The 20611-nt window shown below is 44.1% G+C and overlaps 1 protein-coding gene across 3 annotated transcripts; it reads left to right on the forward strand.

Annotated features, from left to right (window-relative positions):
- The first annotated feature begins 983 nt into the window (after nucleotides 1–983).
- Nucleotides 984–20224, forward strand: LOC140901181 (aldo-keto reductase family 1 member B1-like). Of its 3 annotated transcripts, XM_073319558.1 has the most exons (10): nucleotides 986–1269; nucleotides 7448–7615; nucleotides 9945–10061; nucleotides 11664–11741; nucleotides 12502–12624; nucleotides 15572–15678; nucleotides 15850–15931; nucleotides 16860–16943; nucleotides 17863–17945; nucleotides 19647–20224. In XM_073319558.1, exons 1-10 carry the CDS (start codon nucleotides 1204–1206, stop codon nucleotides 19687–19689), a joined length of 951 nt encoding a protein of 316 aa, XP_073175659.1. In that variant the 5' UTR covers nucleotides 986–1203; the 3' UTR covers nucleotides 19690–20224. The 3 variants fall into 3 exon arrangements, with proteins under 3 accessions (XP_073175669.1, XP_073175659.1, XP_073175678.1); XM_073319568.1 differs by lacking the exon at nucleotides 7448–7615 and having other exon boundaries at nucleotides 984–1269; XM_073319577.1 differs by lacking the exons at nucleotides 986–1269; nucleotides 7448–7615 and adding an exon at nucleotides 7633–7734.
- The last annotated feature ends 387 nt before the right edge of the window (nucleotides 20225–20611 follow it).

Here is a 20611-nt window from a genome sequence, read left to right on the forward strand (position 1 = left end):
TCATTGCCATTGCAACAGGACAGCACAAAAATAGCGAGTGAAGGAGCAACAGGCTAGCCACTGCCTCTACCTGCCTCAAATTTTCAAAAGTGGCCCCTAACTTGGGGGTCTTAATTTGAGATTCTGAGGTTCCTATAACTGGGTCCCCCAAAATGGAGTTTCCTAAAATGAGAGGGGCCTTCTGAAAATGTAGGTCTCAAAGGAACAACTAATGGGAGATGAGGAAAGGTTAGTGAGCCATGAACAGATCTCCCTCCCTCCCTCCGTCCCCTAGTACAGAACATGAATGATGCATCACATTCCAGTTTCATTTGTATTTTATCTGTATAGAGGTAGTGAGACGGAGAGTCAAGGGAAAAGACCTCCCCTCCGTGTTGATGCTCCCCCCCCCATGTTGCTGCAGAGGCACTGGTGCATGCTCACTCCTGATCCCACCCAACTTTTTTGGTAGATGGCTACACACGCTTCTCTCTTTGCCCTCCAGAATGGAAAGCTGGAGGCACACACGGCCTGGCCTTTGCAGGTCCCTGAAAGCTCTGTCCTCAGCAGAAAATAGCCTGCACTGCCTGCGCCTGAGGTTGGCATGCACTGGAGGGAGGAATCTGCAAGCTACTCGGTGTCACTCTTTGCAGAAAGGAAAGGAGGACTTGTGGCACCTGAGAGACTAACCAATTTATTTGAGCATAAGCTTTCCTGACAGCTCACTCCATCGGATGTGCTTATGCTCAAATAAATTGGTTAGTCTCTCAGGTGCCACAAGTCCTCCTTTTTTTTTTTTTTTTTTTTTTTTTTGTGTGCAAATACAGACTAACACGGCTGCTACTCTGAAACCGCTCTTTGCAGAAAATCCCAACAGGAGAGCCGGAGCATGCAACAGTGGGGAGGCCGCGGTCTGTCCGTCACCTGCCGCTCATGCTGCCAGGAGACCCACGCCCGCAGGCTGCCCAGGCCAGCGCGCACTGAGCCGCGCCCACTCCCAGGGCGGTAGGCGCGGCTGCTCCGCTGCAGGAAGGCGGCGGCTGTTCTGCACCGCGTTCCCCCTCTCCCCCTCCCGAAGCCCTTCCCTTCCCTTCTCTCCCCGCCCGCCGCAGCCGCCCCCGGGAGACCAGCTGCCGGGGCGGGGCCAGTCTCCAATAAAAAGCGCGGCTGCTGCTTTTGCTCCCCCCGGGGCAGCGATCCAGGGAGGGCCGAAGAATTGGGGTCATGGGGACCTGCGTGGAGCTGAACACTAAGGCAAAGATGCCCATCCTGGGGCTCGGCACCTGGAAGGTACCGTCATTGCAGGAGCTGGGGTCTAGGGCACGGTCCCCAGCGCCTGCGCCCGGGTGCATTGCATCCCTTCCCCATCGCTGCCTCTGCAGCTGCGGACCCGTTTGGGTCCGGTCCTCCCTTTGCAAAGGGTGTGCCAAAAACTGCCGGCCTCCGCTTGGCTTCTTGTTAGAGGGCGGGCAGCTCTGGCCGGCCCCGGCACCTCCTGAGCAGTTCCTGTGCAAACTGTTTGGGTTTCTTACGCTGGCACGATTTGCCCCCGGTGCAAAGCGTCCTGTCCCCTGATGCGCCCGCAAGGCCTGGGTTGCGGACGGGGAGGTGGAGGGCGGTGTCTGCACGCGCTCAGTGTGACTCGCGTATGGCCATTATGTAACGCAGAGACTGCTGTGTGTCACGCTTCCATACCCGGCCTTTGCTGCGTCTGAGCCTAGCTATTAAAAGTTGTTGGGCACATGGCGCCTCGTGTGTAATTCATGCATCTTTTAGGGGGGGGGGGGGGGGGGGGAGGAAGGAGTGTAAAGGCTTCCCGCGCTCCAAAATTTGTCTAGGAAATTGACTGGCCTATTTAAAGAGCCATTGTCAATTTTAAAATAGTGTATTCTGGCCTAATTTCTTTGCCTCTCTTACAGTTAGCTTCCCCTATTTTAAAAAGAGCATTTTAAAAACGCAATTTCCTTGTTACTGCTCAAGTTTCAGTTTATCACTTCTCTCTGGTTGGCTGAAAATCGATTAAAAACCAAAGAAGTCAGTTTCATTTTTAGGCTCTTCTGCAATCTTTGGGTTTCAGACACTGCAAGAGAAATCTTTTTCTGTTTAAAACAGCTGTTTTTATTAGCCTTTTCTTTAAAATTTTTTCTATTGGCCTTAGATTTTTTTATTACTTGGCTTTTAAAAGAATATCCCCTTAAGTCTCATGAAGTTTGTTGGTATCACTTTAAAAGTGAAATAACATACAAGGGTAGTTTCTAGAAAACTCAGGGCAGCGACTGTCTGTATTTTGTACATTTCATGGCATGTGATTGATGATTCATAACTAGCAACACATACAATCCCTGGGGGTGGGGGAGAGGGATTGAAAGAATTTATCATATTAGTTAATACAGCCAGGAGTTTAGATTTCTGGGTTCTGTTCCTAATTCTGACTTCAGACTTGTGTGTGACTTTGAGGAAAGTGTTTATGCTTGCCTTTTTGTCTGTAAAACAGGGATATTACTGACCTATTTTACAAGGGTGTTGAGAGGATTAATGCTCATAAAGAGCATCCTCTCTTGGAAAGTCCTACTGAAGTATGAAGCAGTATTGTAGTTATTATTAGAGATATGGCAAATGTGTGACAGTGGATCTTGCTAAAATGTCATTAAACTTAACTCATGCTTTCTGTCTGTGAAATCATTATGTGTTCCAAACAGATTTATAGGTGAACAGAGCTATTCTTACATTTTTAAAAGCACTTTTCTGTGTCCGCTTTATGCAATGGTTTTGCTATCCACTGCTTGATGTGTTGGTTCCAATACTAAGTTAATGCAGGGTGGAGATCCAAGGTTTTAATCTGTTTGGTATCCCTAAAGTAAGGTGTGTCTACATAGCCTATGGTAGCGAGCCTGCCAGCCTGGGTTGACTGACTTGGGGTAGCAGGGCTCATGCTAACGCTTTGTAGTTGCAGCTCAAGCTAGAGCCTGGGCTCTGAAGCCTAGGAAGGGGTGTTCATAGCCCAGACTCCAACTTGACTTGCAACTTCAAAGTGTATGCCTTTGTTTTATGCCTTACAGCAGAGCTCTGCATTATGTGGTCCCACAAAGCTGACAGTGTCTCATATGGGGAGGAAGGATAGTGCAGTGGTTTGAGCATCGGCCTGCCAAATCCAGGGTTGTGAGTTTAATCCTTGAGGAAGCCATTTAGGGATCTGGGGCAAAAATTGGGGATTGGCCCTGCTTTGAACTGGGGGTTTGACTAGATGACCTCTAACCCTGATGTTCTATAGTACAATCCTGTAAAATGCTATTTCAAACAGCACGCTACAGTAGATTAGAATAAGTGACGTGCTGAACAATATGAACACACAGTGGCCACTATGACATATAAATAATTTCCATAGGTCTTTCTTCCCACTGGCCTCTTACAGGCCGAGGATCCCATACTGCTCCTGCACAGAGCACTTACCTTATGCAGGCCCCAAGTGCTGGATGGCATATACCATAGCATAACCTGAAATCCAATGTCTGCTTATTTTTACCTTTTGAGAGCAGCAAGCTAGTGTTTAAGCAAACTTGTTATTTCAAGCAACTTTTGACCAGCAGAATTGGAACAAAATCAAATAGCAATCAGCAGCAACAGCTGGATTTATGCAATACCTGAAAATGCAGACAACTATCTGAATTTTTAAATTATTATTTTTGCAGGAGCAAAATGTTCTCCTTCTAATTCTTTTATCTGATACACACTGCAGACTCTGAAATCTAATATTGGTTCATAGATGTCAGTCAGTGGACTGGTCTACATCTTGTTGTCTAGCCATATGCCCTGAGGGACAGAGCGGGAGCTCTGGTACTGTGGTAAGTTCCTGATTTGCAATAGTTCAAGTGTCATAGGATGAATTGATCACTTCCCATGGTTGGCAGGCAAATGCTTAACACTTCCCTTGAGAAGACCAATCTCAACTGCATGCCCAAAGCACAGGGGTTCAAGACCGTAGGCCTGGTCATTGGTACTTAAGTAACTCCCCTGCTGTCCTGTGAGATGAGTGCATTCTGAGGTGCAGAGGCTAGCTCTAAGAATCCTTGCTGGAAAAGCCTTTTTTTTTTTTTTTGGGGGGGGGGGGGGAATAACATGTATGTAACATTTGAAATCTTCCTCCCCTCAGCAGTCTGTATATGTGCCATATTACTTCTGGCTACCTATTCTCTTTTCAGAGTGGTGATTGCACTCTTTTAGTGGTCGGGAAGCTTCTGCATCTCCCCAGCCTCCCCTCTTGTGGGATGCTTCCCTGTGTGATCATTAATACATAGCTCTTCTATAGCACTTCTTGTCCATCGAGCTGAAAAACTTTTACAAAGAAGGTAGCTCCGCCGTGGCAAAGGTACCCCTCAACAAGGCGGACAAGGTCATCCGGCAGCTGGTGAAAAAGTGGTTATTCCTTCCCCAGAGAGCCAGCAACGAGCTGGTCTATATCACCCACAGGCATAGCGGTGCCAATGTCCCCCGCATGGGTGACCTGGGTGACATCGCAGTGATCACCCACGCCTTCCGCCTGCTGACGTGCCCCAACGCCACGGTAAAGAGCATCGCAGCGAAAGCCCTCCACGACGTAACGCAAAAGCGGATCGGTAGAGCCCCGTCCAGCCAAGACACCGCCAGCTTCCTGAGCGGTTCGCTGGATGGCGAATTCGGCCGAGACGGGGGCGACATCGCTTCGCTGTGGTCCCGCGCCCGCAATGCCACGCGCCGCCTGGGGAAATGCATCGGCTGCCGCTGGGAGTGGTGTGAGGAGCACCAGGAGCTGGGTGTCCTGGTGCCACAGATCAGGTTCGAGGGCAACACCATAGTCACCCCGAGCGCCAGGGGCCTGCTGGAAAGGACCCTGAAGGCAGCCACCCACTCACTGTACGTAGAAGCCTTGAAGCGCAAGCCGGACCAGGGAAAAGCCTTCGAACTGACCAGCAAGTGGGACGCCAGCAACCACTTCCTCGCCGGGGGCGGCTTCCCCCGTTTCGCCGACTGGCGGTTCATCCACCGCGCCCGGCTCAACTGCGTCCCGCTCAACGGAGCCGTCCGCCACGGGAGCCGAGACAAACGTTGCAGGAAGTGCGGCTACTCCAATGAGACCCTGCCCCACGTCCTGTGCAGCTGCAAGCCCCACTCCAGAGCCTGGCAGCTGCGCCACAATGCCATCCAGAACCGCCTGGTGAAAGCCATCACACCGCGCCTGGGGGAGGTCGCCGTGAACTGCGCCATCTCCGGTACCGACAGCCCGCTACGACCCGACGTGGTTGTCACCAATAAAACCCAGAAAAAGATCATCCTCGTCGACATTACGGTCCCTTTCGAGAACAGGACCCCGGCCTTCCGAGAAGCTCGAGCTCGGAAACTGGAAAAATACGCCCCTCTGGCCGACACCCTGAGAGCGAAGGGCTACGAGGTGCAGCTGGACGCCCTGATTGTCGGAGCCCTGGGCGCTTGGGACCCCTGCAACGAGCGTGTGCTGCGGACCTGCGGGATCGGTAGACGCTACGCACGGCTCATGCGGCGCCTCATGGTCTCGGACACCATCCGATGGTCCAGGGACATCTATATCGAGCACATCACCGGCCACCGACAGTACCAGGAGGAGTGAGCCGGTACGACACTGTGCACACACTGTGGGAAAGAGTCCGAGAGGCCTTCCCCATCGGACCGTATGAACTGGAACCGTAAACCCGCTGAACATTAAACCCCACCAAATGAGGATAGACCCATCCCCACCCCCGTATTCACTCACTATACCCAGCATACCGAACGTAGCTGTTGTGTGGATAACTTACCCCATATCTCGATGTCTGTACTCTGACCGGTTAAACTTTTCCCCCAGTCGGGGAATTTGCAGATTATTATGTGATCCTTGCTCCACCAGCTCCTAAATCGAATTTTGCACCCCTTGATAATCTGTACCTTATCCCCTGACAACCAGAAACTCCTATGCTTGAACTCTGTACCGTTCCTTATTTCAACATTACCTCAAATAAAATTATTAGTATCCTCACTTTACAGATGGGAAACTGAGGGACAGAGAGGTCATGTCATCTGCCCATCATCATACAGAACTTGGATCACCTGACTTTGTCCCTTGCCTTTCCCAGTGCACCGCACTGCCTTTCATAGGCTCATGCTTCTGCTAGTGTGATAAATGAAGAGTGGGTAGCTCACTTTTATGGACACCCAGCCAGCCAGTTAGCTATAAAATCCCTGTTAGTAGCTGTTCTCTACTTGCTTTACCTGTAAAGGGTTAAAGTCCATAGGTAAAAGGAAAGTAGTGGGCACCTGACAAAGAGCCTATGGGAAGGTTAGAACTTTTTAAAATTGGGGGAAAATTTTTTTCCTTTGTCTGTCGTTCTCCAGAGAGAGGGGACGGAGCAGAGACAGGGCTGAAACTAAGCTGTATAAAGCTTTGGGCCAGGTATAGAAAATCATCAGATCCTACCTAGAAACTACTCATTTAAAACCCCAGATATGTAAGTAGGTCAGGAAATGTCTAGGAAGACACGATTAGGTTTATCTTTTATTTCTTTATGGTTTGTGGACTCCTCTGTGCTAACCCCAGGTGCTTCTGTTTTGCTTGTAACCTTTAAGCTGGACCTCAAGAAGCTATCTTGATGCTTAATCCTTGTAATTGTGTTTTTAAAACCTAGCAAAAAGCCTAAGTTCCAGATGTATTTTCTTTCTTTTTTGTTTTTAATAAAATTTACCTTTTTTAAGAACAGGATTGAATTTTTGTGTCCCTAAGAGGTTTGTGCATTTGTTGTTTAATTAGCTGGGGGCAAAACTGATTTCCTTTGTTTTCTTTCGCAGCTCTTCCCGGGTGCGGGGGAGGGAGTGAAAGGGCTTGAGGGTATCCCACAGGGAGGAATTCCCAAGTGCGCCTTCCTGGGTTCCAAAAGTGTTTTTTGCACTTGGGTTGTGGCAGCATCTACCCATCCAAGGTCAGAGAAAATCTTTAACCTTGGGAGTTTAATACAAGCCTGGAGTGGCCAATGTTAATTTTTAGAATCCTTGCGGGCTCCCACCTTCTGCACTCGAAGTTCCAGAGTGGGGACTCAGCCTTGACAGCTAGTTCCCAAGATAACTCTTTTCCTAGGACCACTTGAAGGGTGTCGCTAAAGAGCCCTCTCACACAGAAATTGCTCCTTGACAGCTATCCAGAGTAGGGTCATGGTGTGAGGCAGCTTTGTTTTGCTAAACTATCCATGTAAGATGCAGGATGGATTGCTAGACGCACTGTTGGATGCCATCATTAAGTCAGACAATAACAATTACTAGACAACCACAGAGAGACATTTTTTGTTGTGATTGCAAGGTGCCCAGATACCTGGGAGGTGAACACCATAGAAGAAATAAATAAACTTTATTGGGGGTTCTGAGCCTCTAGCCACCTGGAAAATGGGGTATTTTAGAGAGGTGGTGGTTTTTAATTTATTATTTTTATTAGTCTCCACCAGGGAAAGTAAAGGATGCAGTGAAGGATGCCATTGACATTGGATACCGCCACTTTGACTGTGCCTATGTGTACCAGAATGAAAATGAAGTAGGGGATGGGATCCAGCAGAAAATCAAAGAAGGGGTTGTGAAACGAGAGGACCTCTTTGTTGTCAGTAAGGTATGGCTGCAGCAGGAAGATCACGGTCATGGGGCAGATTCAGTGCACCCAGGGTGTTGGAGGAAGATGGAAAACTTCACTCCTTTCTGACTCTGTGGGATAAAGCAATTCAAGACATGGTACATTTCACTGTTGAGTTGTTTCCTTCTTCACATGTTCATATGGGGTGGGTATAAAGGGCATGCACAGGGAAGGATAAAATACCTCTTGGATTCTCTCCTGTTTGGAGTGGCTCTTCTCCAGTGAACGTACCAGCAATGGAGGTGGGAATATTGTGCCCTTCCAATGACTGAGGAAGGGACAAGTGTTTTTGCCTGCCATGCTGAGCTTATAATGTAGAACCTAGAGCTGGAGTTAAGGTAAGAACTCCTAGACTTTAAGGCCAGACGGGACCATCATGATTATCTAGTCTGACCTCCTGCACATAACAATCCTCAGAACCCTCACTCACCCACTCCTGTAATAGACCCCTAACCTCTTGCTGAGTTACTGAAGTCCTTGAATCATGAATGGGCATTAGGGGCTACAAGATGCCTCCCACTTCCAGTGCAACTTCCAGAATGAGGGCAATGTAGCGAGCTACCATTTGGCTCTTTCCATTTCTGGTGCTGGAAGGAGGACCAGGTTGTGGCTTTCTGAGACTGGCCTGTATTCAGAAAGGGATTTCAGTATTGCGACACTAACTTTTGGGTACCTAGAAAATCACAGGAGCACACGGCAATTCACAAAGCCTGAGCGAAGTGCCTGGGCTCCTGTCCAATGAATGGGGAGAGATGGACAGCTAAGAATGCGATTCAGAAAAGCCAGCCCGCTAGGTGGGGAGCTGTTTAACCTAACCAATGGGAGATGCTGTTTGAGAGATGTGTATGCTAAGCCCCACCTCTCTCTCTCTCTCTCTCTCTCTCTCTCTGAAATAGGCACCTGTCTCTGCTAGTGATTGACAAATGGGAACTGCTTTCTCAATGTCAAGCACCTTAGTCAGTTAAACTGCTTCTTGTGAGAATGAGTTGCGTGGGTGCCTTATACCACACAAAGTTGAGGCTGTCCACTGTATGATTGCTAGTCCAGTGGCTAGAGCCCTCACCTGGGCTCTAGAAGACCCACATTCAATTCTCCCCACAGGCAGAGGGTAAGAAAGGATTCAAACAGGGGTCTCCCACCTGTCAGGAGGGTGGACTAACCATTGAACTAGGACTCTTTGCGTGCACGTAACAATGACTCTGTAGCATGGTCATTAGGATGCCCACTTGGGAGACCCATCATCCTGCTCCAATTGCTTTTCCATTATTTATCTGGAATGGAATAGCTTCCTTAGAGACTGGAGACCCACACCAGAATATCCCAAAGCTCAGTGGTTGGAGCACTCTCCTGAAAGGTCAGTCAGACCTCTCTTCAAATCCTTTCTTCCCCTCTGCCTGAACGGAGAATTGAACCTGGCTCCTCCATGTCCCAGGGCAGTGCCCCTTGGTGAGATTTTTGAATTATACCTGATCTGGTAGTGGGCCTCTGAACATGCCTGCCGGATTGGGCACCGCATGTGACTTAGGCAGACAAATTGCTATCTTCCCTTGGCTTGTGCATTGCTCTGAGACATAGGCATCCAGATTCAGGGTGGGGGCAGCAGTGAGCATGTCCAGAGGCAGAAACATAGACACCTAGGGAACTTTTACCCTGCAAATGTAGGTGCCAATTGCGTTTAGGTGCGTGCTGGGTTTGGCAGGAGTTTCCTGGTTCTCAGGGGAACCTAAGGCTGTGACTTAGATGCCTAAGTACTCTTGTGAATCCAGGCCATGTGACAATTCAAAAACATGGGGGCCCAAATAAATTTTTTCCATTGTATGTGTTTGAAATCATTCTTTATCTAGGCTCTTAAATTAGGTGATCAAATCAGAAGGCACTTGCAGCCCTATTGGCTGTCTAGGTTGTCTTGTAAATGTTTAGCTAGCCAAACTCATGCAGGAGGTTTTTCCCATCTCCCTGCTTCTGGACACAGATGGCTGGAAAGCTTCATTACCCTGTAGCACTTAGTTTTCTCTTTCCGAATACTGTGTCTTGCAATAAGTGGCTTTTTATTGTTGCCTTAACTGGTGAAATTTTGTTACCATTTTAATCTGCCAGAACCCAATTTTGTCAGGTAAACTACTACTGAAAATACTAGCATCAAGAAACTTTCCCTCTGTCTCTGCTCACAGATTGAGCCTGTAAATGGGGATAATAATATTCCCAGACCTGCTTCCTGTAGGTGTAATATGACTTTGTCCTGACTGGGAGAGTTTTGTAAGAGCATTTGCCTGTGAGGTCACTGCTTTGCTTGGTTTTCCTTTTATAGCTGTGGTCCACATTCCATGAGAGACCTCTGGTGAAGGGAGCATGCCAGAAAACCCTTGATGCATTGAAACTGAATTACCTGGATCTGTATCTCATTCACTGGCCTTTGGGATTTAAGGTACTGTAATGTTTAACACTTTTGTTTCTTCCTGACAGATTCTGGAGAAGCACTGTCCTCCTGGTAAGCTATCCTGTTACAGCCCCAACCTCCTTACCCTCAAGAAGGACGAGCTTCCTCCGGGATATCTCAGCGTCACTCTTTGTGCTGCTTATTCAGCTTTACTGTATGGGTGTGGGGACAAGGCTTACATCCCTGAAAGGGAACAATGCTGCTTCTCCCACGTTCCCTCCCCCTGTTGATCCAAGGAGAGGTGAACCTGGGATCAACTCCAGGTCTGAGGGCAGGGTAGTTTATACCTTTAACCATTTGATTACCAATTTCTTCTTGACTGGTTTGTCTTCCTCTTTATGGGAGGGATCGCTATATTCCTTGTTTCTTAACAATAAGTCTGTTTTCCCTCGTTGCTATAGTAGCACTCTGAGGCACTACCGGGGTAAGTTGGCCTAAGTTGCACTACTCCAGGTACAAGAATAACATAGCTAGAGCCAACATAACTTACCACGGTGTCTACACCACATCTCCCGTTGACTACCTTACTCCTCTCCTTCCAGTGGAGAGCACTCTTCACTAGACACACTAAATCAACCCCTGCTGCACTGATTGCAGCAGCATCAGTCTACCGGTAGTGTAGACGTGACCTCAGTTAAGCAGCAGGCAGTGAAATAAGCTCTTCATTTCTCTTCTGTCTGACATCCACCCCATGCCCTTGGAATCCCTAAGCACAGTACAGACTTGTAGTTACCATCTGCCGTAAGAGCCTTGTTCTGTAATCCGTGGCATTCAGAACTGGCAACTTTCATTTTAAAGTCCATATGCCGATGAAAGATATGGTTGAAGCTGGTGATGTCTCACTCCTTGTCTTGGCTCTTCTTTTCTGTTCGAGCCTGATAAAAATACCTTCTCCTTGGTATTCTGCGCAACTCCCAAATGCACTCTCCAGTATCTTTTAGTTGTTTTTTAGGGTGGACAAAGTAAATGGAAATCAGGCTGTACTGGTTCTGCAGGCAGGCTGTAAAGGAATCTAGGCAAGGGAGCTTTTTATAATAGCAAGAGCATAGACAGTAACTTATGCACGCAGTCTGTTCCATTGTCTTTTCCCCATTCCCTGCAGTCTATACATAGTCTCCCACTGAAGGCCTGCAACAGCACACCATCACTCATGCAGCAGATGGAGTCAGGTATAAATCTGGCTTAATAAAGGAATGCACCATTATGTACATCATGGGACAACATATAAAATCTGTGTACTTTCCTACAGCCATAGGTAATAGACCTATAACTCAGCTGTACTTGTACTATGGTGGGTCACTGTTCTATTTTGCTGGATCTATCACTGAACTGCAGGCCAACCACAGATCTAACCCTATTTATTGGAGTGGATTCTCTGGCTGGAATGATGAATGTGTAGCATGAGGGAGGGAGACCTTGCCAGAATGAGTAAGGTAACTACTTAAATAGGAGTTACTATTCCTCTTTTTCTGCCCTAAGAGTTCGAGTTGCTATACAGAATCTGAGTTCCGTTTGACTCCCCAAGACTTCTAGTTTTTCAGCAGAAAATTCACCAGAGAACGTTTCAGACTTTCTGCCTTACACTGACAGGCTGGAGAGCAGCTGTTTCCTGTGGATGAGAAAGGCATGGTCTTGCCCAGTAGCACAGATATTCTGGACACTTGGGAGGTGAGTCTTATTACAGTTTGAGATTAATTTTGGCTCTGTGGTTTAGATTATCTATTTTATATTTGATTTCTCTGCAAAGAATTTATCATTCATTCAAAATTATTTTTAAATACCTTCATTCTTGGTTTGCACATCACTTAGAATTCTATGTAAATATTCCAACTAACTGTATATTTATGCAAGTCAGATGATATTTTTGTTCTCTGACTGGTTGCCTTGGGTAATTTAGCTCACAGGAAATGTGAGTGTAAATTTTCAGTTAATTTGGATTCAAACTTAAAATTCAGGCTAGAAAACTTCTTTGCTAGAATACTAACAAACATATAAGGTGACAGGACATAATCAAAGTAAATTCACTGAAATTTTAACATTTTGTTAAAAATTCTCAGCTCTGCTTATTACTTGCAGAAGTAAAAGGAGAGTTGTAGGTGTATATACTACCCACAATCTTGAGGATAACCCAACACTGGCAGAATAGTGGCCTATCTGACACCAGTGTCTCCTAACTCACTCGTACGATTAATAAAAATGCATAAAAACTCACAGCCAGAAAAGAAACCTCAGAGAAGAGGGTGAAAAGAACCATTCTCTCTGCATCCCTTTCCCCTGGTGGACTCCAGAACATATGTGACGAATCTAACCAAGTGTCCTATCACTGGTTATCGTAAAAGAAATAAACCATGTTGGCAGCAAGAATGCCTTATTTAGGCCCTGCCTTGTATATCTGGTTACATAGACTCAGATTCTCTTGTCCCCTTAGGCTATGGAAGAACTGGTGGATGCAGGTCTGGTGAAAGCCATTGGAATTTCCAACTTTAACCACGAACAGATTGAGAGAATCTTGAACAAGCCTGGGTTAAAATACAGGCCTGCCAACAACCAGGTAAGCTGCTCAAAGGTAACAGCTCAGTGTCTCCAGGATCCTGAGGATCTGATCATGTCATTTCTCTTACAGTGGGGAAGTAGAGAGTAGGCAAATAGAGTAGGGATAGAAGGCATTTTCAGTCCTTCTAGAATTGTGAAGGGGCACTTGAGGGAGTGAATGTTAATAAATATATAGGTCTTGCAATGATTTCCTGGTGAAAAGCACTAAATGCTATACAAAAGAGGTAAGTATCATCATCTTCATTTTACAGTGGGGAAACTGAGGCACAGAGTCGGAGAGTGTGCCTTGTTCATGTTAGTGTAGTCCTGCTTGAAATGGGACTACATCAATGCAAACTAGGTCCCTTTTTTAGTTCTCGCCAGCAGAGTCTAACCAGGGCAGTTAGAGTGCAGCACATGAGAATGCTGTACAGTTCACACCCCTTGTAGTCCACACTGCTGCCATATCGATGATGCCTAAGAAAGTGAAGAGCACCATCCTGCAAGGGGCTAAGTGAGAACCTTCCATTCCCATTGACTTCAGAGGATGTTGCCAGGCTTAAGCCATAAGTGAGAGAATACGAGTGTTTATAACAAACATCTTGCCTATACTTCAGCTACTAGCAACAGCTACAGTATAATGGAGGGGGTTAAGTAATGGCTATGGTAGGAAAAATAACTGAGTTGCTTGACTGGTCTGTTCTTAAAATCTCAAATACAAAATAAGTAGATTGTGGTTATCCCCCTTCTCTGGTACCATGGTGTAAATGATCCAAGTTCAGTAATGGTTTTCTTATCAAAGAACTGAAAGAGAGGGTTACTTTAATACCTGAGTGAAAATGGAGAATAAAATCTGAACCTCATTCTTGTATCTTGTTAGTGATAGTAATTATAATATTTCAAAATCAATATGTGCCTCCTTCCTGTGGATGTTGAAAGTATACCTCACCAATTCAGTTACGTTAATTTTCTTTCAAACAATCGAAGATAGTAGTGACTTGGCTGGTGAAATGAGTCTTTTCCGTTCAAGTGTTTCATTGTAAAAGCAACGTTGTTTAGCATTTGGGTTTGTTTTTTTGTAAAAGTTGCAAACCAAGGAATTGGCATCCTATGGTCTTCTGCTCATAAATTAGAGCTCATGTCCAGCTAACAGTGCAAAGACTAATATTATTAGCATATTTCTGATTCAATACAAAATACTTTAGACTAGCTCTCTTTTTGGGGGGAGGGAGAAAATGTTAAGTTGGAATTTCTGTAGCATAGAACTTGGAGCGGAAGGGATGGGGAAGGCCAAAGGGACACTCAGTTATTTGCAGATATTTTCAAACATTCTTCTGTAAACACACATGAACTATTCCATCTGCAATTCATTTTGGAAAAAATCCTAACTTCCATCTTTGATGGAAAGTTTTTCCTTTAACCCGAGTACTCACTCATTGCTGTAAACAGGGGGTAGCAATTGTTTGAAGTAGTTTCTGTATATTCTGTTAGGCCTTTCCCCCTGAGCCAGTTGTAACCGATGAACTAGCGTAGCTCTGAAGAAAAATATCAGGAGCCTGTCTGTAGCCGTGTCGGAGACACAAGAATGTCACTGGTTCCCGTTTCATACTAAATATAGCCAAAACTCTGCCTCTTGAGCACCTTTGAAAAGGGGCAGCCCAGCCAGGCACCTTCGTGTTCTACTGTACAAGCAGCTGAATTTCTTTGTGCCACAGAAACAAAATAGCCACGTAGCATCTATCCAGCTGGACTCAGCTGTAAGCTGCATGGTGACTAATATTCCAAACTATTTTAGGAGTTTTGGGAAACTGCCACAGGACCATCCCCTAACAGCAATGCAGCTAGAACCATAAATAAAATTGCAGGCTGCAACCCATCCCGTGCAATGCAGTGTCTTGGTCCACCTGCCAGCAGCACAAGATTTCAAGGCCTTCAGTCTGAAAGCCGCAGTCCAGATGGTTTGAATGACCAGCAGGATAGGGTCTGTTTAATAAGTTTATGCTCCCCAATGTGTAGGTACCCTGAAAATCCCTTCAGTTATCCAAAGCCTCAATTGTCCAAACTGAGCCAGTGCCCCATGACTTTGTGGTAATCCTGGTTGTACTGTGGGTTGTACTGCAGTAGCTTACCAGAATGTGGGCCCAACATTAAGGGTTCTGTAGTCTTTTTCCTCCGCTCTGCCTGGTGTGCAAAGGATGATGATGATGATGATCCCATTAAAACTAATGGTAGGCACACACATGCATTGTCTGGAAAAGAAATTCCATAACAGACAACGATCTAATGTGTAAAATTTGTTCAGTATTTACATTTTGGATGAATAGGGCCACTTTCAACAAGAGCACTCATGTACAGCAGTAACCAGTACTGAAATTTCCCTATAAATGGATTGAAATGTACCTTACCTGTTAACATCAAAACAGTCTTACGTTATTCTTAAGTAATAGTCTGGAACACTTCAGTTCATAGTACTGATGCTACGGTACTTTCCAAAATATTTGTATCTTTAACTAGGGAAGCTAAATAAGAAAACTTTAAATTGGAAGAATTAGCCCTACTCATTTGAATTTCACTTCAACTAGATTACTCTGATTTTATGCTATACTTTTGGATATGAACTTTATTGTACTGCTTCAGTTGCATAAGTATGAGGATGACTATTTTGTAAATCTTTGAAGAACAAAGTTGATGATTAAAATATAAGTGAGGTATGGTCTCCCCATCCACTCCTCTGCCTTGCAATATCCCGTAATAACTGAAACGTAACAGATAAAACACAAAAATAAGAAAAGTTCATAAAATACGAACCAACTAAAAGTTGTGTAACATACACAGGGTTCGTAATTAGTCACAATTTGCCAACCTACCAAAGATATTTCCTGTAAGTGGAATAGGAAATGATCCCTGGAACACAGCAGCATTAGTGCAGACTGCCTCTGAGTAAATTTATGTCCTTGTGCTCACAGATTGAATGCCACCCATACCTTACCCAGGAAAAGCTGATTAAGTATTGCCAATCCAAAGGAATCTCTGTCACAGCATACAGTCCCCTCGGATCTCCTGACAGACCATGGTAAGAATGCTTTGCAGCCTAACTTGCCTGATAGTGACAATGTGTATGTTGAACTTGAAACTCTGAGGCAAGTTGAACAAGTAACACGGTTGTAATGGGTACATGTTTCTGTTAGTATGTAGAGTCATCTTATGAAAACTTGCCACCATTAACTATCTCTTGTTTTTACAGGGCTAAACCAGAGGACCCTTCCCTCTTGGATGACCCCAAGATTAAGGAGATTGCAGCCAAGCACAACAAAACCCCAGCTCAGGTATCTGTGCCCAGCAAAGTGAGGTCGCTGCATGATATCTGCTGCTTCCTTTATAATGTGTCCTCTTGTTTCAGCATTCTAATCTTGTGTAGACTCTGCATCCTTTGCAATCTGATTCCATTCTTAAAATCTCATTGTAAGGGTAAGGAATTAATGATCACCTAGTTATTTGGATAACAGAGGAAAGGGAAACTTGATAAGTTTATGGAGGAGATGGTATGATGGGATAACATGATTTTGGTAATTAATTGATCTTTAAATATTCAAGGTAAATCGGCCCAATGGCCTGTGATAGGATGTTAGATGCGGTGGGATCTGAGTTACTACAGAAAATTCTTTCCTTGGTATCTGACTGGTGAATCTTGCCCATATGCTCAGGGTTTAGCTGATTGCCATATTTGGGGTCGGGAAGGAATTTTCCTCCAGGGCAGATTGGAAGAGGCCCTGGAGGTTTTTTGCCTTCCTCTGTAGCATGGGGCACAGGTCACTTGCTGGAGGATTCTCTGCTCCTTGAAGTCTTTAAACCATGATTTGAGGACTTCAATAGCTCAGACATAGGTGAGAGGTTTATCACAGGAGTGGGTGGGTGAGATTCTGTGGCCTGCATTGTGCAGGAGGTTGGACTAGATGATCATAATGGTCCCTTCTGACCTTAGTATCTATGAATCTGTGAAACAGAGGAAGGGGAAGTGTCCAGCTTTCACCTGGCCACCACTGTTCAACCCATTGCAATTCAATAAGTGTCAGCTTGGCCTTGAGTACTGTAGTGATGAAAAGAGGTGCTTTAGAACTGGAATGGTTCTGATGAACTGCATCTTAGTGCATATTGCATCTTTGCTCTAATAGTACTGTTTGTTTAGAACAGGGAGGTTTCAGTCTCTTACTGGTGATGAATGACTTAAGTAACCCTGCTGATCTGTTTATGTAGGTTCTGATTCGGTTTCATATCCAGAGAAATGTGATTGTGATTCCCAAGTCTGTTACACAACATCGTATTGAAGAGAACTTTAAGGTAAGATTGCAAATAACATTCAGGTTGGCTTTGAATCGTAGTAACTAGATGGAGTCCAAACTTCTTATGTGGAAGGTAGCCATACTTTCTCACCCTTCCCAGGTTACTCTCAAATAAGGAGGTGGAAGATTCTTTAGTACTGTTACATACAGTATACTGAAGGTTAAACTAACACTCAGGATTAATGGCAACAGTGAGCAGAACTGGCTTAAAAATAAATGCACAAAGTGGCTGTTCAGGGTCCTAGTTAGTGTTTCCTTTCTCTTGTGTGCTGAACAACTGGCAAGTAAAACTTGCTTAATACCTGAGTGTATACAAAGCAGTGTCAAGAAAATAGCTTTCCTCTACTCCGATCCAATCTCTGATAACACACACACACTCACTAACTGCACAGCTTGTCATATAATTGTTCTTTATTCAGTGGTACTTTACTGAATTACCAGTGAATTAAAAACACTTTGATTGTTTGCTAAATTAAAACATTCAAATTAAACAAGTTGTGAGAACACACACATTGGATGAACTGGAACACTGAAGTTTTCAAGCATTGTATTCTTAACAAGCCAGTAAAATGTATTACCCATAATCAGAGGAGTTAGCTGTCAATGAATATGAACAAATGCCCAGGATGAATGTGTAGCTAATTGTCTTTATTATAACAGTTCACAAAAGCTTTCAGTATACTGACGTGTCTGTCACTTCAGTTTATATGTTTCTCTGCCAATAGACTGCAGCTGTCCAAAGGGAAATACTTTAGTTGTACAAAGCAATCATTGCTTCTAACCAGCACTGATTTTTTTTTTTTTTCAGGTCAAGTTGGGAGTGTTTATGAAGCTTTTCTTTCAGTCTTGTGAATCTTTGATCACCCAAGTCTTGACTACACTGTTTGAAAAGCTAACTAAAAGTTTTCTCTTGTCAGGTGTTTGACTTTGAATTGACTAAAGAGGAGATGGAAACCATCCTCACCTTTAATAAGAACTGGAGAGCCTGTGCATTCACCATGTAGGTGACTGTTTGAAAACACTTTTTAAAAAATCTGGGAAGTGTGTGTGTGTGAGAGAGAGAGAGAGAGATTGTTTTAAAAAAAAGGCAAACTGAAATTTGCCTCAGGACTGTCTAACAAACAGGTCTGTCCAAAAATTATTTTTTCAGGACAGTTTTTAACATCTTTACAGTAGTAAACATGTAGCCTTATTTTTCATACCTACCTTTGATTTAAACTCACTTATTTATCAAGAAGAGCGAGCCTGAACGCAGGAGTTCTTAGTCTCTAGTTCTAAACCTAGTTCTGACATGGGACTGGATCTGTGATATTGATTGAGCCTTTTAACTGTCTGTCTCATGCTTTGTCAGTAGAATGGAGATACCTACCTCTCTGGAGTTTAATGTTAGCATGCTAAATACTTAATTCCAGTGGAGAATTAAGGAATTAAATTGCCCTTGGAAGTCCTAAAACTTGAGATGCGTTGATCAGCTTCTGTGCTGTCAGTTGAGTTTTCAGTCCACATTATAAAATGAAATAATTTAAAATTGACTTGTAACACCTGCCAAGATGAAACCAGTAACATGTGTTCTTCCACCCAAATATATCTGCATTCCTACTTAGCAGTGCATGAACATGTCCTTGCTCATCATGATGTTGCAAAATTATCCCTTTGTTCCCTTTTGCTTGATGTATGTGAGGAAATCGGGCAGTTGTGATTATCTGTTGCTGGGTTGTAGTGGGGGATTTTGTTTAGTGTTTCTTTTCAACTAAGTCTATTTTTGGAGTGGGAAGTCTCTGACTTTAAACAATCCCAGAATACTCTTCTGTCACACTCTGAAATGATCCCTGGAACTGAGTGTTAAAGGGTGCTGTCCTAAATGGATAGGAAACCTGTTTCAAATCAAGTGTCAAACAGAACTCTGAGTAAGGGTGTTTTAGCCTAAACAAAAGTGTGTTTTGTTGTTTTTTTTGCCTTGGGTGAATTTAAAATAGCTCCAATTCTTATTACTAATGTCCATCTGAACAGGTAAATGACATAAATAAGCTTAAATTTTCAAAACTGAGTAGTTTTTCAGGGTCTTTTGGGGTTAGTAAATAGAATTCTAATACAATAACAAATTTAGCAAGCAGTCTTTCATTTCTGTATGAAATTAAAGAGACAACAATATAGAGAAATGAACACAATATTAGGAGTTAAATTCCCAAATCCTGAGCCTGGCTGTCCAGCTTATTTGTCATATACAACTCGGTTGATCACTCTGCCAGACTTTTTTTTTCTTTTTTTTTCCCCCACCATTTTAAAAATATGGACACTATCTCATTAGGGATATTAAGTGTTGAAGTTTGACATTTTAGTATGAAGTATTAGTACTTCTATAGAGATCATAGCACTTTGCAATATGAAGCTCAGAGAGCAAAACGGATTGTTGAAAAATCTAAAAACTTACCATTTGAATGACACAGCACAAATGTAAACACTTAATCTAAAAAGCATTCAGATCTCCCTGCCTGTTACTTCTCAATGTCTAAATGCAAAGGGGTTGGAAGTTTGTGTATAAACTGGATATGTTTGAGGCTGCTAGGGACTTAACGCCTTTGTGGACTACTTGTGTACCATTGAGAACCTTCTCTTCAGTCCAGAAAAAGGCACCAATGCCAATATGAGCAGTGTTTAATTCAGATTTCAGAATAACCTTTCTTCTTTTTCTTTTCCTCAGGTGCACAAATCACAAGGACTATCCTTTCAAAGCTGAGTATTAAAGCTGGTGGTGTCTTGCCATGCTTCCTGACCCCTGGCAGTGGTTCACGTCTGCTGTTACCTCTGGCTTGTTCATTTGTCCCCATAGCAGTTTTTCACACTACAGCTATCATACTGTACTTCTATTCTGGCTACAGAAGATGTGCTCAAAGGAAATTTTATAAGGAGTCTGAAGAACAAAACACTGAATATAATTTCGACCTCCTTATTACATGGGAGTGTTTTTGCCAAGATGGGCTGGGACTGGCTCAAGTTGAACAGAAAATACACTAGTTCAAATTCTCTGTTCACACTGTTTCACAACAGGTTGTAAAGTGATGGGAGGGTTAGACGGCTGTCATTTGGAAGAGCCAATTCTGAAGCCTTGTCTGTTAAATTCCTGTTTTTTGGAACACTCCTTTGCCTTTCACTCCCAGGTTGAAGTGCCAATTGACTTCTGAGTATGGACATTGCTACCTGTGCAGCTCTCCCAAACAATGGAGCTTTTTTGGCAATCTAAAACTGTTTTTTCGCTTGTAATAAAACGTTGTCTCGTTACTTTGTATAATGAGATGATTATTTCAGCATTGCCGTGACAGTAATTCTGCAGCTGCCCCTTTGTGTGCACTTGTCTCCAGCCCTCAAACAAGAGAATAGAAAATCATTCTTCGTGTTTAAACACAGAAAGCTCACTTCACTTTCATACAAACTTCTTAAGCAGAACCTGCTGTCCGTAAAGGATCTGCAGCTTTCGTGGTACTGATGCAAAAACACATGAATACAGAGCAAAATCCTGGCTAACCAAAAAGTTAATGTACTTATGCCTCTTGATGCTCAAACACAGTTGTAATCTGTTTAAATGGGGGACTTTTGAAAAATGTAGCTACTTGCTTTTTCTAGTAAAATTGGCAACAAATGGAGTAACAATGCAATAGGTCAATCTTA

This window comes from Lepidochelys kempii, chromosome 1 (genome assembly GCF_965140265.1).
Source record: "Lepidochelys kempii isolate rLepKem1 chromosome 1, rLepKem1.hap2, whole genome shotgun sequence".
Taxonomy (NCBI): domain Eukaryota; kingdom Metazoa; phylum Chordata; order Testudines; family Cheloniidae; genus Lepidochelys; species Lepidochelys kempii.